We start from the raw sequence: 23,700 nt of genomic DNA on the forward strand, positions 1-23,700 counted from the left end.
GAACGATTTTCTTTTGAAAATCTATTTCTCGCCTTTTTGGCCAAGCTTGTTGTACACAGAACATCTCGATAAAAGGGACGACCGCGTCCCACGCGTTTATTCGATACTAGTCCCGAAAACGGTCGGAACGCTGGGCTTTACGTCCGCAGCCGGTCAATCTGTAATGGACCTGTTTATGCCCGCCACCATTTCGAACGCGTCTGCTTTCAGATGGGCTTGATTCTACCGTCGTGGCCGGCCCACGTCAGGCAGCTCTTTCGCAGGTAAAACACTAACAGGAGGAAACATGAGAGCGTGAGAGAAAGCCGAGGTGTTCCGCGTGCTGTGAGGAAAAAGTTTCATCTTCCCCGGAAGAAGATGCGGTCGCCCTTGTCCATCGGAACGCGGACCAGGAATCTCTGCCTCTTAATTCAGAAGTTGCGACGAGGGACCGAAACTTTTCTTTTATCCTAGCCGAACCCTTTCAGCCGCGACTCAAGTCGGTAATTGTGCGACGCAATTTCTCTGTCCGTCTTCAGCCACCGTATATGTGTCCGGCCAACCCTTTACGTCTTAACCGAACATCTCTTGCGAATCCAAACACGAGAAAATGGTCAATTTATGGTTTTCAAGCTGTCGTTGTTTCAATTGCACACTGCCCATTAAATTGATAATTTGGTGATTTTACTTATTTTTTGTTAAAATTTCACCAAAAAACTATTTTCAGACCAGTGTCTTGGGAAAACAACAGGTGTAGCACGGTGTCCTATGGAATTAATCGTTTTCATGGGAAACGATCGAGCTCGTATCCGTACAACTGTGATGGTTGTTTTCACCGCGTGAACGGTAAACAATGTCCAGCTGCAGAACAAATATTTTTTCTAGTTTCGTATCGCAAGAGAATTTCATTGAAACACATGCGAGTATATGTAGAACAACAGCCATCGAAATCTCTGTACAATGCATTTAATCGTCGAGTTCAATTTGGAACGAACCAAATATACAGACTGAGTCTTATATTAACCGATGGTGCACACTTTAAATCGGAACAACTCTTTTATAAATGGACCAAACGACTAAATTTAGTTTACTAATTACAAAATTGTGTTTATCCAGAATTACGAAAAAAGATAGTAAAAGTTGCTGTTCACAACTTTTTCATATTGGCTTGTAACGAAAATTCAAAAAACATGTTTCGTATCTGAAAATAACTGATTTACGAGCTGAAAATTTCGTCGGAAGTCGTTTGGTTGATTTATAAAAAGTTATTCAGATTTAAAAAGCGTGCTATTAACGATGAGACCGACTGTATTTCGAAGCGCCGGAAGCGTTGGTTTTTAATATAAAAATGAGCTGGTCGTATTAGCTTTTGATCCATTAACGCCGTCGCGTCGGGACTAAATGTTCGAGAGAAAGAGGACTTGGAACAAATAGAAGGAGAGAAAACAGCTGAGAATTGTTAATGAGTTGAAAAAACGTGACTCCTGAATCGAAGTTCCTCTTTAATCAATTACTTCCTACGGAACACGCGGCACAGTTTCCGAACTGGTTTGAAAAGGAGAGCGCAGGACTCTTTCCACAATCACGGGGGACAGTAATTAAATGTTAGTCGCCCATCGAGCGTGTTCGTTCGTTTATCTACGCTCGTTAAGCTTCTAGGAAACTAATTCGAAGATAGAGGACGCTCTCGACGGAGTGTGTGCAGCGAGTCGAACATCGTAAAATTAATTGTATCATAGGGAGACTACTAATCGCATTTCTTCTCGTCATATCATTCGAGCGTAATTGACCCTCGCGTGGACAACCAAAAAAAGATTAATAGTTTTCGCAAAAAAACTGTATAAAAATCGACTTCTTCCGTGGCAGACTATTTCTCTCTGAATGAAGAATAAAGAAAGCAATTTTTCGATATTTTCACAGGATGGTTGGCCAGACGAGGGTTAACAGATCGATACCCTTATACTCGATATACATACATAGGTGTAATAGTAATCGAACAAAAACAAAAAAAACAAACTTAACTCTTCGATGACCTACATCGTAGAAATGGGGAAACGAATCGCTAATCGACTGACAGCCGAAGTCTAGCATCCCGATCGATCTCGATCGAATCAATTTAGATCTTTAAACCCGTACGATAGCTTCCTCGAGATGGCCCGGAGCTCTCGACAGTCTGGTAAGTGTATTTTTCCAATTTCGTCGTGCTTCTGTGTGTTAATCGCGTACGGAGAACGAGAGACAATTTCTGCATCACATTGTGCTCCTAAATCGAGATTTAGCAATTCACCGGTGGCATTTTTTTTAATTAAAAAAAGGCATCGTTAAGGATGTTTATACAATTGTTCATAGTATCGAGCGAATGTTATCAGAATATTGAGCTAAGCAGCATAGATTCAGTGTTTCAGTGATACGGTAAAAATTCGCTTCCCAACTGTTGTATTTAATTGTTCCGATTCGACTGGTTCTACCTCCGCGTTTAATTAACATCGAATTTCCTTAAAAATGACGAATTTACGAAACATAGTTTTTAGGTATTTTTCATCGACATTATACTCCTATGTACAAGTTGAACTTTTGAACTGCTAAATCAAGGACTAGCTCGTGCGTCTTAGCTGTAACGATGACGATAACGAATTAAAATCCTAGGGTATAGAACTTTTTCTAAAATATGTCCTGCGCGCGTTCGTCGCTCAATTATCCCGCCTCTAATTATGGCAAACGAACGCTTTACATACGCGCCGTCCGATCGACGAGCTTCCGTTCCGCGTTCTGTATAATTTCCAGCGCGAAAGAGAAGGGGGTGGAGGAGGAGGAGTGCAAGAGTGAAAAATTTGTGTGCGTGTGGGTGTCGCGTTCTCTCCCGTCACTGGATCCATTGTTTTTGTAAAAACTGGGGGAGCACTGTTGCGAGTTCGTCACATTCTACGACACGTCTCGCGTCGCGTCGTGATTAAGTTGTTTCGCGGAAAATTCACAGAGCCTCGCGAAATTTCGCAACGCTGCGCTGCGCTGTCCGCGCGACCCGCAAACACCACGCCTCGACAACTGTATTTATTTTTTCATCACGCTCCACACGGCGACAGAATGTATCGATTTTTTTAAGTGGACATCTCTGCATGTAAATATTGGAATAAAATGGCGAGGAACCCCGATCAATGATTTGCACTTGTGACGATCGCTGATTTTTTTTCGGCGATGCGGAAAGTCTGCCTACAGTTTGCAAATTCGTTCGATCGTTTCGATAATCGATTGGAGATTCGTGGTGGAAGGTAAAATTTTTCTTTCTTATGAATTATCCGAAGATTGTAAGCAGAAAGAAGGAACTGTGCTCGTTGAATTTTTTTAAAGAATTGTGCACCCTGGAGACTTGTTAAATTGTACTAAAGAATTTTAAGGAATTGATTCGATGGTATAAAGGAAATATATGTTACATTTTAACAATTAAAGGATCCCAATTAAACGAGCTTATGAGAAACTTATATTGAATCATTTGAGAGGATTCGTTAATTTTGCCTCGTTGAATAATCTGGTCCAAGTATGGAAAATAACAGATTAATACCACGCAAATCCAGCCTGGAGGGAACAGGAAATTATCATCAAAATTTCATTAAAATCAGCAGAATGAAATGGAATCAGGTATCGGAGCAAATGAATCTCTATTTCAGCGAGCATATTATTATAAAATCTTGAACGTGTACCGAGCCTCCTAACGTTAACTCCACTAAAGCCACGTAACAATAATTTAATCTCTCAGTGTCTTTCTTTTTGTTTTCTTTACCCTTCTTCTTTTTCCTGGTGGACTTCTCATCTGATTTTTCTTTTTCCGAGAGCTGTATCCTTGGTTTTTGAAAAATCATGCCGAATTCCATCTGTGTAACGTGAAAAGATTATTAAATGTTTAAAATATATTACACGTCGAATTCATGTTACCATTTCTATAATTTACGTCGTAAAAATTCTGATATTAATGTCGTTATACGTTTCACGTGCGTTCAGGTATCGTAAAGCGTTACGAAACCAAAAGGAATCGACGATTTAAATAAAGATATTCGCAGTCCATTTCCAGCCAAGAAAATACGAGCAAACACTGGCTGAACATTTGAATTTTTTAAAGCAAGCACAAAAATATTTCGTTTCCACATTCCTTTTTCACATATCGCACCGCGCGTCGACGTGCCACACATAACATTTTCATGCATTTCCATCGCAGGGAAATATCAAAGGAAGAATTTTACTTATCAGAGAAACCTCTCATGTTTCTATGTATAAACAGTAGATTTTCCGAGAGCCGCCGCCAATACCTTCTTGCCCCCCTCGGGCACCAGCAACCGCATATCCTCGTCGAGATTCGAAAACGAAAAACATTCGGGATGCTCGGATCTCGCGAGACCGCCTTCTTCGAATATCAGTAATTGCTCGTGCGGTTCAAGCACGTCATCGAGCTTCATGTTCTTCGGCGATTTTCCAAGGCTTTTACCGTCGGATTTCCCTTTCTTTCGATTTTCCCGAGGCGATTCGTCTCGGGACACCGGAATATTACCCTCGAGAATGTCTTTTATACGAAATCGAAAAATCAGCGGACACTTTCCGGTGTTCTCCACCTGAAATCACACGTACACCTCAGGACAAAACAGTTTTCACTCGTTTTTAGAATAATCCTGTTCTTATGTTTTATCATTTTTCTCATAAATGCATAATACCTGCAGCATAATAATAAGCAAGCCGTTTTAAAACGTTCATTAAAAAAGTCAGACGAATTCTTTAAATGAAGAGATCGACACGTTTCTCGAAAAGCTCCCGAACCCTTTCGATGGAAAGAACCAATTTTCCCTGGGGGTGGAAAAGCGTGAGCAAACAGGTTGGCAACAGTGATTCATAGTCGGTACGACCACTATATGCGGCGGTAAATGGTAAATTTACTGCCTGTCGGCTGCGAATGATTTAATCGGACCATTGTGGATTCTAGGGACCGAGTTTCGAGTTTAGCGTTCTGTGCAGGAATATGCAGGATCTTGGCACGATTGTCGAGGATGTTTTACTTCGCGCGAAATGCTTGGAATTTTCAGCAGCTAATGTTTTTCAATAAAATCTATCAACATGTTTCTTCTCCTCGAGATAGCTAAAACTGTTACAACTCGAAAAATATTATTCTGTCTAGCGTTGTGAAACTGTGGTACATACAAATACCGAATGAATTTGGTGTACTTTGTCGTTTGAAGTTTTAACGAGACTGGTGACGTTGATGCGTAATTAGGTAAATATTAATATTTATGGACTAATTTGTGAAACGGCTGTTTGAGGCGACATTGGTTCGTTAGGTGCTCGATCGAGCTGTAATATTGAAAAATATGAAAATACAGTAACGATCAGGGCATCCTTGCTTAGAATTTTCTGAAAATTTTCTTTCTGAAATTTCTTTTTACAATGCATCGAGGGAGCTTGATTTTATTCAAACTCGAACAGATGAAAGTTACCTTGTAAGTTCTAAGATGAAACAGAGTGCAAGTAATTGCTTGCGGGGTTTCGTGATCGATATTAGATTTTACGGTGGACCGCGGACGGGATTTAAAAAGCTGTGTAACTGTGAAAGCAACCTCACAAAGGATCTCGTCTAATAGAACATGAAAAACGCAGAGAAACCTTGCAAATTACAAAAGATATAAAGGAAGAAGTTTGACTATCAAAAAATAGCGTGGCGAACAATATACTTGAGAAAAGGATGCGACGGTGAAAAATCTATGGAGTAATAAATGTGAAAGCGAACCGCAGAATAGAAAAGGATCTCTTGCTCGAGGATCACGGCTGATCGCCGCACGAGACCGATTAAACCCGACCTTACTCGATTACCAGGATGATTCGCCGAGGTAAATAGGCTGTAATGAAACGATACGGCCCGGGGAACCTTATTAATTGATCGTGGTTAGGCCACGGTTAAGTTCCATGGATCGGTTCATATGTTTGCGCTTTGATCCGCCCTAAACGTTCAGATTCGAGGATTCCGGTCTAATCAACGGGATTTGTTTAGTCCTCGCTGCTATCGGCTTTATCTCACGGAAGCATCGGTTTCTTTCGATACGGATTAGGCTAACGCCTCGAGCAAACTAATGGCAGCCTGACAAACCTGGAACTATCTCCCACACATCGATTACATCAAGGACTTTAGAATGATTTATTAGCTCTCGCGATTCGTTGATCAGCTTCCGATAAATATAAAGACGTTTGATGAATGTTTCTATACCAATTTATAGCGAATTACGAGTAATTCAGGTACCGAACAGGATGACGTCAGAACCGCAGAAAATTTTCCCGGATCGAAAGGTGCTCGATCAGCAGGAAAAACAGGAGAAAAGATCCTGGTGTCCTGTAGATATTACCCGGAGGGAAAATTCGAATAAAATTCGAGAGGGACGCCGATGCGAACCGATCCCGAAAGTTTCACGGTTGCTTGGGCATGATAGTTCGCCAAGTAATCCGTCGTGTTCGTCGTCGTTGACGAAGATGAAACTCTTTCGATCCGTTTGCCCGATGTATCGGAACACGAGATCCTTTTGCGAGATTCCTCGAGCGGAACACAGTGTTTGCATGGGGCTCTTTAATGCGGCCACGGGGGATGCAGATATCGAACTGTACCGGTCCACCACATTCTAACATTCTACCATCATGCCATTCTACCATTCGTTCGCCCACCATTGCTCGAGCGCCCGGTCTTCTCGCCTTAGGCGAACGTCTTCGCGATTTCCAATATTTTTCCAAGTGGCCGACGCTGACGTCGATTCAAGGATGCCAGCCTTTTACCAGCCGACGTATTATACTCTTCAAACATAACACCCTCCGGCCAGTTTTTGCGCAGTGGCAAAATATTCTTGATTTACGAAAGATGATCGCAGAGACCTGGACGTCCCGAGTATCGAGTAACATTTGTAGAAAATTAAGAAAGCGCCGAGATCACGGTACAAGAACAGTAATTGAATGAATTAAGATTAAACGAGCTCCAAGTTGAGATTCCTTCGTTTTTAGAGGTCCGTGACTAGGAAGTAATTACTTATAATTAGAGATAAGAATTCTGCAGATTAATGAATTCACAGCCGACTGACATAATCGCGAGTAATTAATGTCTCTCTGTGTCCCTGTATTAATCTTTCGACGGAGCTCGGCGAGTTTACACGGTGCGATTAAATCCGGCTATGGCACATTACAAACCCGGGATTAAACCCGCGCGTGTTATCATTTCTATGTTCGGGATTAAATTGCCTCTGTAATTAGTTGCCCGTAATTCGGGATGTTCGATGGTACAACACAATTTAGTTGTTCGGCCGTCCAATAACCGTCGATTACGAGTTTGCGATTATCCACCTATGATTTATTCGCAGTCGCCGAGTCATCTGGGAGAAAAGTTAATTAGAACGGCTCGGGATTTGATGGATTACATTGTAATTGGAATTTCGTGGGAAACCTGTGCGAAACGAAATGAAATTATAATTCGCTTCGAGCTCTCCAAATTTGTTTTCGCAAAAAGACGTAGATAATCTCCAGTTTCATTGACAGGAAACGTTTGCACTTGTAATTTTAGAGATTGTAAGATTCTAGTTTTTCGAAAAATTCATAAAATTGTTTTTAGTGTTCTGAAAATGGTCAGTTGGGATTTAATTTATCTTCTGAAGGTACCCGATGATTCCTTCTCTAGTGACAGTGACAACTGTTGATATTTTTGCACCCATTTGATATCGTTAGGTGTTGCAAATTGTTTTCAGGGATTGTAAGATCCCACGCTTCTCTTATTTGTTAATAAATTTTTAATATATGACTGGGTACACTTACGGATATTTTAATTTCAACTGGTTTGTCGTCGGTAATTTCCAGCCGAGCAACACCGAAACGTGGTTTCAAGACATAAGATGGCACCACTCCTCGGCCACTGAGTTTTATGCGCAACCTTGTCCTCGTTCTAGAGCTGGACACCTCGAAAAACTCCTAAATTAAATTATAACAATCGCAGTAACTCAACAGTCAAGATAGATAATGTATCGCTTCATTTCGCACAACAACAAATTGCCCTCGCTCGCGCAACTAATCTAATAAATCGAATACATGCCGACAAATCGATAGATATCGAATCGAATGTCATCAGAAATTTGAATTTGCATTCCCAAGTCTAATTAACCTTTTTGCTAGGATTCGGAAAACCGAATTTTCTTTCATTATTTTGGAGAAGAGACGAAAAGCTTAGAAAACTTAAACTTGGATTATAGAAGAACAAAATAATAAAATCTTCAGTGATATAAAATTCAGTAATTTGTTGAATCTTTGTATATTAGTGCTCAGAGTTGTAGTCTGATTAAAAAAGATCACAATGCCCTGCAAATCCACCACAATATCGTTCAAACTTTGTCGATGCTGTCAGAAATGGGAGTGCCGGTGTCTTGTTCCTCGAAAGGCAATTCCTCCGCCGCCATTCAACAGCAAATTTCCTCGCGACAAAAATATCGGAATGCATCCAAAATTTTATGAGGGTGTATCCGATGCACCTCCTGTGGGTACATACGATCTGCCAGATTTGATGAAGAAATCTACAGTCACAAAGTACGCCTTTTCGTACAAATTCCAAATTTCCAGCGCCAATTTCAATAACCAGAAGTTACAAATGAATTTATTTCTTCTCTTGATCATTTTCACATCCTTAAACTCTTTTTACTGTTTTATATTTTACATATACACGTTTGTAACAAATACAAAAAATCCGGTGTCTACCAATAAAATTGTAAATAGAGAGACTGTAAGATTCTTCCGCAATAATTAGTTGGAAGAGAGAGCAAGAGACGGAAGAATTTTCCGAAACAATGGGAGGTCATCTACTGGAAAAATACATGAACGAAAGAGAACGAAAGAAGACTGGACTAGGTCCTGGAATCCATGAGATCTCACAATGGCCTGAGAACATCCTAGAAAAGCCTTGTAAAAGTGTTAGGAGAGACGTGGATTTTGGAACTGTTCCTCGATTCAAGCCTGAAAAAAAATTTGTCACTCCTGGACCAGGTAAAAATATTAAAGTAAATTTATTAATACCTGCAACCTGGTTCATGTTACTAACTATTCATCTGTTTCAGGGTACACCAGGAAGAATCCCTATCACTACATGGACGAAAATAAGCGATTGGGATCCTCCTGCACACCTACGTTCGAATACGACGGTCTAAGGCCCAGATTTTCCAGAATTTCGAAGCCCTGGAGTCAACCTTGCAATTTGTACTCGAAAACGATTTTATGCAGCGTTTAGAAAATTATTAAAAAATATATAAACGTAGTACATTTTCCGATTAGATACAACGTGAAGCATCCAGACAGTCTCGAAGCATTTCTGAAGAAAGTCACTGGGAAAAGGGGTCCCTACGATCTGTTCACAGGTATTCAAGATTAAAATTGAGAAGCAAATTTGATCGGATAATTGTCGAGTTGCATTTTTCCAGGACCTAGGAACGAAAGCTCTCTGATAGGCTATCAGAAGCGCGCAAAATTGGTAGATCACGGCGACTGGCCTAAATTGTTGCCAGGCGAGTTCGAGAAGCTATTGCACAAGTCAAACTATTTTAAAGGACGCTGGACCACCTGTCCGAGGTAGTCTCAGTAGATTTACGATCGTCAAGTGTCTATGACATCTCGAATATCCATTAAGAATCTGGTATGAAACATTTCTACGCGAGTAACCAAAGTTTCTAATAGATTCCCAAAGATGTCGGGATTGAGACTGATGCTGCAGGACCTAGCTTTATCCTACAAGGACCCAACTCATCCAGGACCTGGTCATTATCATCCAAAATCACCTAGGAAACCAAAGAACACCAAGAATTATCCGTTTAACAGCAACATCGATTTTCCGAGACCTGGTGTTCCCTTCAGGATTCATCCTGGGCCAGGACGATACAGAATTAGGGACACGAAGGACGTTCAAGGCCATGGCTGGACTTGCGTGTTCAAGAGCAAGACACCGAGGACAGATTTTATAGTCATTCCTCAGTACAGGAGCTTTTAAATTGATACAGCGATTGTCAGACTGAATTTTTGTCTTGAGAATCTACTTATTCGCACATAAAGAGAGTATCAATTTAATTTTAGGTAGCTTACGTCCTCTTCGCGATTTTGCGAGGGTCTATAGGTGATCGGGAGGTTTAAAATTGATCCAGTCTCGATCACCCTTCCCGGAGGCGCAAAGAACGATCCGTATGGATCGAGGAAACTCACGTTCACCCGAACACTCCTGCAAAAATTCAGACAAACCATTGAATAACTTAAATTTGAATTGCCAATTTACTTAATGGAAATCACTTCGTAATTACTTGGTGGAAATATTTTTAATCTGCAAAATCCTCCTCGAAGAAACCCCGATAGCCGTCGGTCCAAAAGAAACGTCAGGATCCTTATTAAGGATCACTATTTCCGGCCTGGTAACAGGACATACTAACTTCAGAAACAATAATTCATCCCTTCTCAGACCATCTTTCATCTGTACATCGATGAAACAGGTCGCGAAGATCGTGCAGACTCTAGGATCGAGAGTCTCCAGCAAAGACGCTTCTTCTGGCAATTTGTCGACATCGGGTGCCTCTTCATCCTCATCCGTCTTCTTCTTCTGTTTTTTCGCGTCTTCTTTCATAAAGAAATCAGTCTTTAAACCCGAGCAACGATTTAAATCAGTTCAATGAAGAAGATCTTCCAGATCCGAGAATGATAAATCTTGGATTTACTTTTAGGGCTTCTCTCCTTCGATTTGTCTTTTCTTCTCGATGTCTCCGCCTGCTTGGGTTCATCAATCTTCCGGATTCTTGGTAGCCTTGGTTTGAACACGAAGAAAACCTTGACGAACTGTTTGCTTTTCAAAGTCCCACGTTGCGGCGTTATCTTCACGCGACTCGAGGAGCTTTTGAACTCGAAGTTCGCTGTAAAATGCTTGTCCTGGTTCTTTAGGATTCCGCAGGTGCAGTTAGGGTAGGAGGCGTTATTGTAGGCTCGCAGATGCGCCGAGACCTGGGTCGATTTATTATTCATTAGTTCCGAGTTCTCGGGAATGATCGGAGAGTGTCCGTTTTCATTTAGACGTGCGACGCTACCGCGGAAAAAGAGCCGCAAGGCGTTGCCGGGAACTCGAGAATCTGTTCGCTCATCTCGCAGAATGTGTCTACAATGTGGACGTGGATGTTGATCAGATTCTTCTGCAACCTTTTGTCCGTTCCATTCAATTTTTTTCGATCCACAATCTCCTCGGCATCTGGAATAAAACTGAGCATTTAAAATAAATCATTCACCAACGTTCGATGCAAAAATCATTCACCTGGAACCTCCGCATCCGCCGAGACGTCGCTGATCGTTCGATCAGCAAAATTGCTAGATTTCTCATGATTTTCGACGTCTGTGTTCAATATTATTTCGGTCGGTTCGCGATCAAGAGGTGGAGAGATACCTCGGTTTAGTAAATTCGACTTCTCGCGATCATATAGATCTTTTAATTCGCCGATTCTCATGTCCTTCTTGTGGGAAGCAAGCTCCGCCAAGGTGACCACTTGAATCTGAAAGCTGGGTAGTCAACTTTTCAAGGATCGAGAAAAGCTGTGTAAATTGGTACGGCTAATTAAAATTGAATAACCTTCGCATCTCGGCCAGCCCATTCGCTCCAGTCTCATTTCCAGGGATATCGGTGCAACGTGCCGAGTAAATCAGGTGGAGCTTGATAGTCTCGCCAGGTAATATACTCCCGAAACCATCGTTCGGTTGGACCTCCATGAACATCGGCAAGAAAAGAAAGCCATACTCTTGGATCAAGAGAGAATCGTTCGTCAGAAGTATCTCTGTGCAGACTGACTCGTGTGTGTGCACTGTGCCAAGATTCACATATGCTGGTTCTACAAAGATAGTCTATTTTTATCTGTGTATAATTAAATAAATTATACAATGAGAAGTTGTTAAAAGTTAGTAGACCTAGAATTAATCCACGACACGTGGTCAGGGTGGCAAGGACCTTTAGAATCAATGGCGGTGGTTTTTCTGCCTCTCGTGATCCTGTTTGCACTTGAACAGGAAATTCTAGCATGCTGGATACAGGGTCGTAGACGCTGGAAATAATTATAGTAATTGAAAGCAACGATAACTACAAGTATATTTATTTTTACCTCTTAGATAGTTGCAGAATCGATGATTCAGGCTCCAACCTGACACTGACCGGACAAAATGTGTCAGACTGCAAGATCGTGGACTTGGGATGAACGGTAACCTGATTTCCCAATCGTTTTGGAGTTTTCATGGAAACCTGAACACTGGCATGCCCTACAACACTCATTCAATCGTCTCATAGTTGCTTCAATCGATATACAAGTACGTAAGTCAAAACACACCACTATTAACAATATTAAAATTCTGTTGGCAGACATCGACATCCATCATAGCGATTCCAAGATCGATACAGGGTGGATCTAGCTGGACCTGAGGAGCTGTAACCTCCGCCCAGATAGGAACTTCCTAAGTAAAAGGTATCAATGTATGTTGATTAATCTACAGAAAGTTTCATGCAGAAATCGCCTTACAATATTTCAAATAATATTTTAGGATACCTGTTTTCCAAACACTCGACTGCCGTGGGCAAAATAAATTTTCATCACCTCGTGATGCAATCCAACATGGCGTGGCTGGAAGGTGATTCTCAAGGGACACTTCACCTTTGGAGGAATTTCAATGTGAAGCAATTTTCGAGGTGTGTCCACAGGATCTTCAGCATCCTCGTCATTTGCAACTTTATGCACTTGCAAGTCAAATATTATTGTAATAAATTGGTCAAACCCAAAATTCTACATAAATTTGACTTTGTAAGACGATGTCAAGTACTTGAAGAACTGCTGAGAACAGAAAACCTCGCACTCAGCATCTCAGCTTGGTCAAAGTGCCACAGAAAGCAATCGCTACGATCGTCCCTCTCGCCAACAAAAATTGAAAAGGATTTTCGACCTTCGTTCGATACGGTAAGCATTTTCTCGCCGAATTTCGGCTCATCGAATCTCCAGGCAGGAGCTGCGGGGAACCTGAAGATATATTATACATATAATTACCCGAAATTCTTCTGTCGAGCGTCTGTTGCTGTGAAATTTTTAAGCGAAGGATCTTCGAGAGGCTTTCGAAGTTCTTTAATCGTTCATGGTTTCTTATTACCTGATTTCTGCAGGATCCAGCACAGGCTCAGACGTCTCAGGCTTGCAGATCACAGGGACGCGGAATTCGTGGAAAGTTTTCGTATTATCCGGGCTCAATGTGAGAAAAGAAATCTCCGCTGTCACTTTCCCGTCGTAGATGGGAGAGAATTTCACGTTGATCGTCGAGTGCATTCCCGGTTGGACTCGCGCGGCGTCCATAATGTCAATCTGGTTTAGAAACGTCTGTCATGCTGTGCTTTTTTACGCGAGAGTGATTCGAGAGCATCCCTGGTTCTATTATAATATCTGTTCTATTAAATACTAATCACCTCGACGATTCCTGGCTCCCAAATGTCGGTGTAGATTTTGTTGAACCGTAGATAGGCCCATTTTGAAGTCTTGTTGACGATATGGACTCTTTTCGAATATTTCTTACCGGCTTTGATATCCTGGCAAAGAACATTATGATTTATACGTCTCATGTTTGATCTTCGATGCGATTCAATTCATTTTTCTTACGTCGAAAGCGACGATGTTTGGGTTCCAGAAGAAACAGTTGTCTCTTGGGTATACCTCTGGAACGAATGACTCGATTTTCTTGATTAGTATGGCTTCCCTTTTATTAACTTCGTCTGTTGCTTCTGCCTTGTCGTCTTTTAACTTTTTTATTTTGTCAGGCTGTGGAACGTCTTCCAAGTTTTTCGATGCTTGCTCCTCTTCCTAAAAATTGCTTTTGTTATTCGTAATCATTGGGACAGATGAATATTACCGAGCGAGTGGGAACCTTCTCTGTAAGCTCGAGTTCGAGGCTCTCCAACTTCTGATCACCGCTTGCAGTGTCTTCCGTAGGAATTTTCATGGAACTTTCTTCGTCGCTGATTTCACTCACAACTCTCCTGAATTTGAAACATTTCCTCTTTTTTGGTTGCATCTCGCGGACGATCTTTTGAATGATTTGGATCATTCTTTCTTTCCGGAGTTTCGTTTGCTTTTGCCTCTCGAGTTTGTACCTCAGAATCTATGAAAATCTCGTAAATTAATTAGAAGAACTTTATTCTTTATTGGAGACTTCTCTTTATTGAAAGAAGAAAGGACTGACTTTGTCGTAGACTATGGAATCGGGCGGTAGAATTTCTGAAATCTCATATTCTGATTTTATCCTGGAAAACGGAACACTGTAATAATTAATTCCTAGCGATAACATTACCTTAGGAATTCATTAATACCTCTGAATATTTTTTAGACGAATGTTTTCACGAATAAACATTCTTTCTTCGTAATGACAAGTCAGACTCCGTTGCTGGCGCAACAAGCTTGTCTGCAATATTTTCGAGTTGATTATTTTAGTTCATTCGTTATTCAAGTTTCATCGGAATCGTGTTACCCTCAATTTTGTCAAAGCAGTACAAAACTTTTCTTTTCTATGCTGTTGCGATAATGCTTCTCTCTTCTCTGCCTCGCTCTTCGATTGATTCAGTTTTAACTTGGACAATTTCGTCAGTCTATAATCTACATCAAAGAAAAAACTATTCAGTAGTTAATTGATAATGCAATAATTTATCAATATTACCTGGACCCGAGTGGGATTTTGTCGCGACCTGCAGTTCTTCTTCATGAATCTAAAACTATTTACAAGTCTAAATTCATTCTCAATTAATTGGTACTATACTCATTTGTATTTAGGATAAACTACAATCTAACCTTTTCTTCTACATGTTCCTCGTCCCCTTTCAATTCTTCAGCATCCTCTCGATTTTTCTCACGATGTATCCAACCCAACAGCCCTTGCAATGTTCGTAAAAATTAATACACATCTTTCGAAATCATTTTACAGCAAAAATACTACCTTTTACAGTCTGTAACCCTTCTCTGTCGAGTCTGATCTTGGTTCTACGGTCAAAGACATTTTTCCGAGGCTTTGGAAAAGGAAAGAGAACACTGTTGGAAGTATCCAATTACTGTTAAAGAGAATTGATTTTACCTCCTCCTGAATATTCGACATTTCTCCTGCTTGTCAAAAGTTCTAGCACACCTTCAAACGTCTGATCCCAAAGAAAAAACTTAGCCTTTTACAGATCTTTTGCTACGAAACTGAATATACTCGCAGATCATTAACTTCTCTGTTCGCACCAATGTAACCCAGCAACGAGCATTAACTTTCTGTGAACATTTCTCAAGATTTCAACTCCCGACGAAAGTAAAAGCTAGCGCAACTAATGCATGCTCTTAACTTGACCGAATCATCGTTCCTGAAACTATACCTTAGAAAAATCTCTGTATATCAGAAGCAGCATCGCGAGTGAGGTAAAAATATTTCCATAGAAAATGATCGGGAATTCGTATGTGAATAAATTCAATCTCACCATTGTATATTATTATTAAGACTGATAACAAATTCAACAAACTGTAAAAAGCGAAGATAATCGTTCTGGCCTGTGAACTTCACAGCAACACGTACATTTTCGCGATCTGCAAATTGTTCCGCCACAAATTGCTCTATCAGCCGGCCGAAATCCACTCGATGAAAACGACCCGGACCCCCCGGATGGTAATGAACCATCCTGTCAATTAGCTCTGTAGACGGTGTGCCAGCATGATCTGTTCTCCTTTTTCCGGGGAGCAGCACGAGAGACCGAACGCGGCGAAAGCCGCGAGATCTCGCGCCAGATGGATAATGATGCACCGGGGGCCCTGTTCGATCCGGCTGCACCGAATTCATAATTCATACGTGTGCCACGAACTTTGAACCGGGCGCCACACACGCCGGAGATGCATTCAGCAAGGCTGAAAGGGGTGGTTTTGTAATTATCTGCTTTTAAATGCTTCTGACCCCTTTCGTTCACGCACGCTATGCTATGCACTATACACTATATGTACACACGTTCAATTTTTACAGGATACTCTCTCGATCCACTCGACCCTCGATCGTCGACTTCCCTCTCGAAATTGTTGGACATTATTCATATTGTAAGACACGAGTTGCTCTCATCTTCTTGTGTTCTTAAAGAATACAACGATTGTTTGATTAGACAATTTCCAACGATAAGATTTCTATGAAAATTGAACGTTTCTATGAGAAGACTTCTCGTTTGGAGTTGAAAGAGAGAATACCGATTGTTCGAACAGAAAACGAGGTGTCGACAGCAACACGCCCGTTCCTCGTAAATTAGAAAGTCATTAACCGGCCATCGGAACTCGATTAATTCACCCTGGCGAATAATACACGGGACACCGGCGCGGCGCGGCATCACCGCACCATGGGAATATCTATACGGGTGTCAGTTGCTCCGTGAAATTCTCCATCAATCTACGAAATTATCCGACATATGGCTGCTGGAGAAACTCCAAGTTCTTTTTTGTTAGAGCTCTAGGATGCTTCCGGCCATTTGAATATTCGCCTCCGTACGCTTCTGCCTGCACGGCAGCCTCACTCTATAGGAAGTCAGCGAGCACGTTCAGTCCAAACAAGAGACAACAGGCGGAGTACCTGAATCTTTAAAAAAAAGAAAATTCGAGACGATTTCACCTGAGATCCTCAACCTCCAAGATGTCCCCAACTTTCGAAAGCGGGCACGGAGTGCGACAGGCACGCGCCCCCTGTCAAACAGTCCCAAACATTTTGAAAACATCTCAATCTTGTCGCGAGTGGACCACGGGCGGGCTCGTGACTCTCTCTCGCTCTCTCTCTCTCCCCCCGACTGCTTAGGCTATTTGTCAAGCGTCTTGGGGGTGGCGAACAGCGAAGATCTCTCTTCCCCTGGAGTACAGAGGGTCGCGTGGCCAAACAGAAGTCGGTCGCCTGTTTTCTTGGATGGCTGCTCGTAAATCAACCGCCACAATGGGGGTGGGAACATTCGTTTCTCCACCCTGCCCGGAGAAAAGCGTGGATCTCGGTGAAAATTCCTCATCTTTCTTCTTCTCGCTCCACACCTCGTTTAGACATGATTTTACTCTCGCAAAGAGAGAGAGAGAGAGAGAGAGAGAGAGAGGGACAAGCCATCTCTCGATCTGGCCCAAAGACCCACTGGCCCTAAATTTTCGAAAACTGTGCCAGCCACGAGAGCCTTTCTTCCGCTGACTTTCCACTTTTACGGCTGGCGACCGTGCACAATGAACTACTCCTCTGGTATCCCGCAACGAACTGCCTCTACTGAATTATTCCTCTGGCGATCGCTACCGGTGTTCGTACGGGTTATAAACGCATAAATTCTCTGAGGATACTCGTGACCCGAATATTCCAAGGCCGACGTTTTTCCAACACCACGGACCTGGATCCTCAAGGTCGTGTTCGTCTCTCATCTTCCCTTTCTAGACGTCGGTTTTTAACCCTTTGCGCCAGATGCTGTTTTAACTTAAAAACCAACACCTAGAATATTTCCATTGTATCAGGTAGTCGCAAAAGATTCCTCTCGGAATGCGTTCCTGCAATGTTGCTAAATAAATACAAACAATGCGACAATCTTTCACTCAAGAACCAACTTTTCGGACAAGCTAATATTTATTTAGCAATATTAAAGGTACACATTCCGGAAGAAACTTTTCGGACAACCTAATACTATGTACATATTGGGTAAATTATGGGTAAATGTGTAGGGTATCGTAGATGTCGTCGATGATTTCTCGATGGAGTATCATATGTTTTGACTTTCACTGCTCGTGTGGAGCAAAAATCCAGTCGGTTAGCGGACGGAAGCGGCGGTCACGCACCACCCAGCACATTATCGATGCACGCGCGCCTTTTGTGAAAAAATTCCGGCGTGTAGATGGTGTGCAACGGTGTTACGAGAGGGGAAGTGTGATGCGTTACAGCTGGTTAAACAGCTGTATGAGAGAAAGATAGCCGTGAACGCCGCGACAAATTTTAATACGAGCACTTTGAGCCTTGGGCGTCGCGTCGCGTCGCTTCGCGTCCCATCCCGTCGTGTCGAAACTGTTTGTTCCACCTCCAATGCCACTTATTTCCGTCAACGTCCATTTTTTGAGTTATCTGATTTCTCTGTATATTGAAGACTTGATGTAAAAATTAATTGTTGTTCGAAACCCACTGTTTTCACATTTGTATCGCTATGGATTGTCAAGAAAGAAGTTTTTTCTTCGAAATACATATACATCTGAACGCACCGAGGATTCGTTGCAGTTTTTTTCAAGCAAACCGAACAGGAAGGATCCCAGAATTTTTTAAAGATGCTGTTCGAAGAATTACGACCCCTAGGCATTGAGATTATGATGTCCCGGTAACCCACATTGCCTCGGAGAAATTTCCAAGGTTGTTGGCGGGGTAAAAGTCGCCCCTGTGAGTCAAGGCTCGGCTCGGGACAATGCAGTCGGCAGTAGGTCAGCAGGAGCTTCTGTAAGTTCTGAGGAACCTCGGAAACCTAAGCCGAAAGCTAGCAAAGGGGCACCGCAAGGTCTCGTAAATTTTATTAGCGCACGGTAGCCAGCGGTTTTTCATGAAAACGGCCTTACGGTAGCCGCGTCTCGTGGCCAACAGCTAGAACACGGATTTTTTACATTTTATTGCAGTCTGAGGTGTACCGAGAATCGTGATTCGCAAAGTCCATTTCCTCGGTGTAAATCACGCCTCGAGTGGTGCTAGCCCTTTCCTGTTCGACCACCGGAAACAGTGTCGGGATTCCGTCGATTTACTGGAAATCTAGAAATTGTTCTAGTACGTACATCGTCCAACAACGTATCGTTTCAGAAGATATTTGTAACGATATTTAGAGGCAGCGTGTTGTCAAACTTAGGGGGAGCAACTGCGTGATCAGAAGCCCATATATGTAGTTAAGAGAAACCTGCTATGTCACGGTTCGGAAAGGAGCGAGGGCCTCGGAGGATGCCGAAACACCGGTAGCGACTATTAGGCGTTTTTTCTGTTTTGTAATTGGCACCGTCGAGATGATTGGAATATTGCTAACACATTCTGAAGGTGATCTGAATTTCTAAACGCCATGATTACGTCCTTTAATAGAACTATAAACAGGTTTCTCCAGCCTGTATCGAAGTCCCTGATCGTTTATTTTCTGATTTTTAATGGAACAATCTTCTTCATAATAGAATAATGCGTGCCCGGTTTTGTAGCTTCGAATAAATATTAAAAAATGGAAATACATATATTTATATAAATAATAAATATATTTTGCGATGAGATGGAGCACAGTTATCGTCAGAGTGGAAATTACGACAAAGTTTCTTCGACCAGGTTCACCGAGGTAAGGATTTTCGAAAGCTTGCGTTCATTTCAGGACCGTTGTCCTCGAAAGCGGAAAGACGAAAACGGATAAAGGACATTTCACGGGACTTAGCTATAAAATTGGCCATAAATACGATCGTAAAATCCCATCGCACGTCCTTCGAGACGAGACCGGGCCCTGTCCTCTTGTTCTCTTCGCTTTTAACTTACCCAGCCTCTCGCTTCTGCAATTCTTCGCCAACTGCGTTCGCTCTTTTGCACTTTGCGTTGCAAAATCAACCCTCGAACCTCCAGTTTTCTCTACCTCTACAAGTTTTAACAAATTCCCCCACTCCACTTCGACTTGACAATCTCACAAAAATTCCAAAATCTTGTAATCTTGTACAGAAACTAATGAGAAAAACCGATTTTTTCTCGACGTTTCTGCTGCGAGGGGGACAGTTACGCTTGTTGGTTTTTCATTTTTTACGAGCTCACGGTTCGCAACAAAAACATCTGAAAAGTTCTCTAAAATGGGCCTTAGGATCCAAAATATGTCACATTTTTTCAGAATTTTAGAACTTATCATAGATCAGAAAATGCACGGAAAAGCGGAAAATATTTAATTTACCCTGTAGCTACTCTCGCGGGAAAGCTGGAGTTCTCTTGGTCAGCTTTCGAATGGTTATCGGATAGTCATTGAAGAACCTCCAAGGGCAGTTTTGACCATCTTAATCGGCTAGGCCCAATTTATCGACGAAATTGTTACATTACAATCAATAAGGAAAATCATTTTTTAAAGACAAATTTCGAGAGTTAGGGGGATCGAGATCAATCGAGGACACTCCAGGCAACTGTGCAGGCTCGAGCCTCAGTAATAAATCAGAGGAGAGAGCGCAAGGTCGTGGACCCGTCGAAGGAAGATGGAGCCCTTTGACGAGGAGCTACGAAAATCGTAGAATCCCCAACGCAACGATTTCCTATGGTCGGACGACGGCCACACGCCGGCCACCATCGGGTACCCCCATAAACTCGTAAAAGTAGAATTTTCGCTCGCATTTCCGTTCACCGAGGCACGACCTCGTAAATCATAATGTATAATAATGTGCATGCGAAGAGCCTAGTCCAGGATTCGACGAAAGGTCGAAGGTAATGGGTACCATTTTTCTTAACCTGGTCGCATGCCCTTCGTTTTCCCCTGACGAAATTTTCCAACCTTTTTGCTCCTTTTCCCTCCAGCATTTTTAACTGTTCAATTAGCGAAAAGGTTTAGGTCTTTCGCATCTATCTTTTGTCGATAGATAATCGATTTTTTTACTCAATTGTTTCTACCGAGAAGCTATTGAGATATTTTTAGTTGAAAGGTTACAGATTATTGTTATAAAAAACTGAAATGTGTAAAGAAACGGTCACAGTTTCCCCCGATCGTTGTTTTTCACGGTGCGGGTGGGAAAAGGGAGAAGGGCAGCCGGTGCAGCAGCGTGTCAAGCAGGCGTCATTGGAGCCGAGATCAAACGCGACGTACGATCATGCGGCACCCTCAAAGGGACGAAATACGACTTCCTCGTTTCGCTGGTTCGGTTTTACAAAGGGCGCGTGCGCGTACGCGCGCGCGATGCCCTTTCGAAACGGCATGCTCGGCGGGAACAAGAAGAAAAAGGATCCATAGCAAGCCTCCTACGCTGCTAGCCCGCAATTATGTTCGAGAGAGCCGATAAATCTCGAGATTTTCCGTGCGATACGTTTATCGAACCCCGTAAATCATACTGCAGATTAAATACTGTTTTAGTATTTTTATTCTTTTCGCCTTTTGTTGTGTCCATGTGGAGGTTTTTCTTCGAACAGGCTCATTTATAGTGTCGTATTTTATTCGTCATGTTTCTTAGGTATTTTTAAATAATTTTCTGGTCTGGTCTATTAGACTGCGGATCGTATGCATCTATGACAAGCATGACTAGATGAGATACAAAATCGAGGAAATATTTAAAGAATCTAAAAATCTTACTATATTGCTTTCAGCTCGTTGTCATTATTGGAAGAAATAAACGTCGATGTAGTAGTTCTAGAATCTTCAGCAGAGCATTCATAAATTTGTTTAATATTCTCAAATAATTTTTCAGCGTATAATCAACCCCTTCAAAATATAAAATCTCCCTTATTTTCTGTCTGATAAAAATTTTTGAGGGACTATGATATTGCAAAAATTTTAAGAACAACTGGGGATGTTTGAACTAGTCTGAAGTGCTTTTTGGAGTACTGTTTTTGCAGTTACTTGCCAATCGAATGGATGTTGGGCGAATACATATATCGAGCGTCGGCGTCTCAAACATTTTTGCGGTGGGTTCTGAAAGGCGAGGAGATCACGGGGTTCGGAGGGATCAAAAGGCGCATTTCCAAGGAATCGAAACACCCACGTCGAGGACTGGCCAGGTGGTGGGATCACAAGCCCTGCCTCCGAAACGCCCACACCTCGGTCGCGATCGAGACTGCGTCCGATGGTGGGGCTGCGCTGCTTCGATGAAAAAGTGGGGGATTAATGTCAATCCTCCTTCCACGAAAATCCACGAATCCTCTCCTCACATGGTTTCCTCCATCCACGAGATTCATTTCACTGCCTCTTTCATCGACATTTTTTTTTTTTATAAAATTAACACTTTACCGACCAGGAACCTATTAACTATTTTAGAATTTACAAGAGAAATTACAATATTACTTGGCGCGATTAGTTCACGATTGAAATTGCTATAAAAAATTCGTTATGAAATTCTCAGCATTGTAGTCTTTTTAACTATTGCGAAATATTCGCCGCTAAGTAATGCGTTAACAGATACAAACGTTGCGCGCCTTCTACACATTCGTACAGGTGTTGATTTCCATGGATTTTTAGAGCATTCAACCGTGCCACGGTTCGTTGAAGTCTCCTTAATCGTGGATCATGTCCGAGATCGATACAAGCGAGAACAAGTTCAAGTTTTCACTGTCCGCATGAGCGAGCTTCTGTGCGTCATCGGTTTTGTCTTTGTCGCGCTGACTGCCAACGGTTTGCTGTTCGTTCAACGTTTGCAACTGGTTTTACTTGCCAGCAAGATTGATACTCGTTTCTAGGAATAGTTGATCGTAGATAGTGTCATAATCGAATGGTAATTGGCTGTTTTATTGGAACGCTAAATTGGTTTCGCAGTTTCCTCTTTTGACATTTCGAGAGGAATGTGTTCACGTTCATTCATGTTTATCACTGCATACAACAATACAGAGAAACTTCCGTGTGTTCATGCAAAATAAAAATGTTTGAACTGAAATGGTTGAACGAAATGGAAAATTATTTCTAATGTTTTTTATGCTTTTCCTGTTATAAATTACACCTGCTCATTTTTTTTTTATAAGTGTCTTCCTCTAAATTGTTCAACAGACTATTCTGAAGCCTCCAATATCCTGATTTAGTAAGAATGACCTAAGAAGCGAACTTTCGGCGATGAATCGAGGTGCCGCTCGCTTCAGCCACGCGAATGCAATTTTCTTGGAGTGTGCAGCACGCGTGGCTGCAGTAAAAATGCGTAAGCCTAACGGTATAATAGTAAATTCGTCAGTCAGTTTATTGGGAGCTCCCAATAAACGGCTGCAACTAGGTAGCTTCGGTAGTCATAAACGCGCGCGCGCGAGCTATGAAACGGAGAGCAGCTTCGAAGCCCATTTCTCGAAGGTCTCCGGAGATGAAGTATGACGGAAATTTATGATAGCTGGTCCGCGTGGCGACCTTCTAGAAAAACATCGAGAAAGTGTGAGAGAGAAAGAGAGAAAGAGATTTTACCGGCAAACGTTGAACACCCAGGACACCGTAAAACCGTCGACGAAAGTAATTGGTATACGACCGGGCCCGCAGGCAACAACCAGAAATTGGAGCTGATTATTACTTTGCCGGAGCCCCGATTTGACCGTGAATTACAACTAATTGTCGGAAACAGTGTGTATCGGTTCCTCGTTTAATGCCCAGTTATACTACTTAGCGAGGTAATGCTTAGGCGAAACTGTCCCTTCGGAATCTACGTGCAAAGCAACCCTTTGGACCTTTCGGTTGTCCTAAAAGTTTCTTTTGCGATGCATACATTTAATATTGTTACACATCACACAAATATTATATATACAAACAACGTGATCATCCGTTTATTAACTCTTCATTACTTGGTAATAAAACGGACTGGGTTAGGTCTGGATTAACCTAACCTAATACTTGTGTGATCTAACAATATTAAATGTACGCATTGCGAAAGAAACTTTTGGGACAGCCTAATACGTTAACCTTGAGGATTCTCGGAGAAAAGAAAATAAAATCCTACAAATCCGCGGTCTAGCTGTAACCAGTTGATCGCCAATTCTCCACCG

At 42.0% G+C, this 23,700-nt stretch overlaps 5 protein-coding genes across 8 annotated transcripts in view; 2 read left to right on the forward strand and 3 right to left on the reverse strand.

Annotated features, from left to right (window-relative positions):
* Nucleotides 1–3,138, forward strand: part of LOC143214823 (QRFP-like peptide receptor) — a 64,892-nt gene extending 61,754 nt beyond the window's left edge. For all 4 annotated transcript variants that reach the window (XM_076436270.1, XM_076436267.1, XM_076436266.1 and 1 more), the window contains one exon: nucleotides 211–3,138. In XM_076436270.1, coding sequence (XP_076292385.1) covers nucleotides 211–220 — 10 coding nt within the window. In that variant the 3' untranslated portion in view covers nucleotides 221–3,138. The remainder of the gene's footprint in view (nucleotides 1–210) is intronic.
* On the reverse strand, nucleotides 2,645–10,630 carry LOC143215456 (uncharacterized). Its single transcript, XM_076437588.1, has 5 exons — nucleotides 10,311–10,630; nucleotides 10,099–10,231; nucleotides 7,798–7,950; nucleotides 4,245–4,580; nucleotides 2,645–3,863 (listed from the first exon to the last, which is right to left on the reverse strand). The coding sequence occupies exons 1-5, from the start codon at nucleotides 10,625–10,627 to the stop codon at nucleotides 3,636–3,638; spliced, it is 1,167 nt and encodes a 388-aa protein (XP_076293703.1). The 5' UTR covers nucleotides 10,628–10,630; the 3' UTR covers nucleotides 2,645–3,635.
* Nucleotides 8,679–21,881, forward strand: LOC143214827 (ciliary microtubule-associated protein 2). Its single transcript, XM_076436273.1, has 5 exons — nucleotides 8,679–9,012; nucleotides 9,084–9,222; nucleotides 9,298–9,380; nucleotides 9,444–9,591; nucleotides 9,697–21,881. The coding sequence occupies exons 1-5, from the start codon at nucleotides 8,817–8,819 to the stop codon at nucleotides 10,004–10,006; spliced, it is 876 nt and encodes a 291-aa protein (XP_076292388.1). The 5' UTR covers nucleotides 8,679–8,816; the 3' UTR covers nucleotides 10,007–21,881.
* LOC143215457 (cilia- and flagella-associated protein 74) lies at nucleotides 11,057–12,620 on the reverse strand. Its single transcript, XM_076437589.1, has 7 exons — nucleotides 12,576–12,620; nucleotides 12,360–12,483; nucleotides 12,138–12,291; nucleotides 11,947–12,080; nucleotides 11,615–11,870; nucleotides 11,303–11,544; nucleotides 11,057–11,239 (listed from the first exon to the last, which is right to left on the reverse strand). The coding sequence occupies exons 1-7, from the start codon at nucleotides 12,618–12,620 to the stop codon at nucleotides 11,064–11,066; spliced, it is 1,131 nt and encodes a 376-aa protein (XP_076293704.1). The 3' UTR covers nucleotides 11,057–11,063.
* LOC143214826 (uncharacterized) lies at nucleotides 12,304–23,416 on the reverse strand. The gene is made up of 8 exons (XM_076436272.1): nucleotides 14,719–23,416; nucleotides 14,375–14,657; nucleotides 13,933–14,308; nucleotides 13,668–13,868; nucleotides 13,478–13,597; nucleotides 13,168–13,376; nucleotides 12,576–13,040; nucleotides 12,304–12,483 (listed from the first exon to the last, which is right to left on the reverse strand). Exons 3-7 carry the CDS (start codon nucleotides 14,110–14,112, stop codon nucleotides 12,839–12,841), a joined length of 912 nt encoding a protein of 303 aa, XP_076292387.1. The 5' UTR covers nucleotides 14,113–14,308; nucleotides 14,375–14,657; nucleotides 14,719–23,416; the 3' UTR covers nucleotides 12,304–12,483; nucleotides 12,576–12,838.
* Nucleotides 23,417–23,700: the final 284 nt, after the last annotated feature.

Source organism: Lasioglossum baleicum, chromosome 13 (assembly GCF_051020765.1).
Source record: "Lasioglossum baleicum chromosome 13, iyLasBale1, whole genome shotgun sequence".
Lineage (NCBI taxonomy): Eukaryota > Metazoa > Arthropoda > Insecta > Hymenoptera > Halictidae > Lasioglossum > Lasioglossum baleicum.

Bases quoted from the DNA above. Each gene is read 5' to 3' on its own strand.
- LOC143214827 (XM_076436273.1), top strand. From the start codon at position 8,817: ATGGGAGGTCATCTACTGGAAAAATACATGAACGAAAGAGAACGAAAG. The intron at 9,223-9,297 runs GTACTCGAAAAC...TTTTCCGATTAG, and splicing joins TGGAGTCAACCTTGCAATTT to ATACAACGTGAAGCATCCAG. The intron at 9,381-9,443 runs GTATTCAAGATT...GCATTTTTCCAG, and splicing joins TCCCTACGATCTGTTCACAG to GACCTAGGAACGAAAGCTCT.
- LOC143215456 (XM_076437588.1), bottom strand. From the start codon at position 10,627: ATGAAAGAAGACGCGAAAAAACAGAAGAAGAAGACGGATGAGGATGAA. The intron at 10,232-10,310 runs GTAATTACGAAG...GAATTTTTGCAG, and splicing joins ATTAAAAATATTTCCACCAA to GAGTGTTCGGGTGAACGTGA. The intron at 7,951-10,098 runs GTAAGCTACCTA...AATTTAATTTAG, and splicing joins CGCAAAATCGCGAAGAGGAC to GAGTTTTTCGAGGTGTCCAG.
- LOC143215457 (XM_076437589.1), bottom strand. From the start codon at position 12,620: ATGAAAATTTATTTTGCCCACGGCAGTCGAGTGTTTGGAAAACAG. The intron at 12,081-12,137 runs GTAAAAATAAAT...AATTATTTCCAG, and splicing joins ATTCTGCAACTATCTAAGAG to CGTCTACGACCCTGTATCCA. The intron at 11,240-11,302 runs GTGAATGATTTT...GTTTTATTCCAG, and splicing joins GGCGGATGCGGAGGTTCCAG to ATGCCGAGGAGATTGTGGAT.
- LOC143214826 (XM_076436272.1), bottom strand. From the start codon at position 14,112: ATGATCCAAATCATTCAAAAGATCGTCCGCGAGATGCAACCAAAAAAG. The intron at 13,598-13,667 runs GTAAGAAAAATG...GTTCTTTGCCAG, and splicing joins CAAACATCGTCGCTTTCGAC to GATATCAAAGCCGGTAAGAA. The intron at 13,377-13,477 runs GTGATTAGTATT...TTTCTAAACCAG, and splicing joins GGGAGCCAGGAATCGTCGAG to ATTGACATTATGGACGCCGC.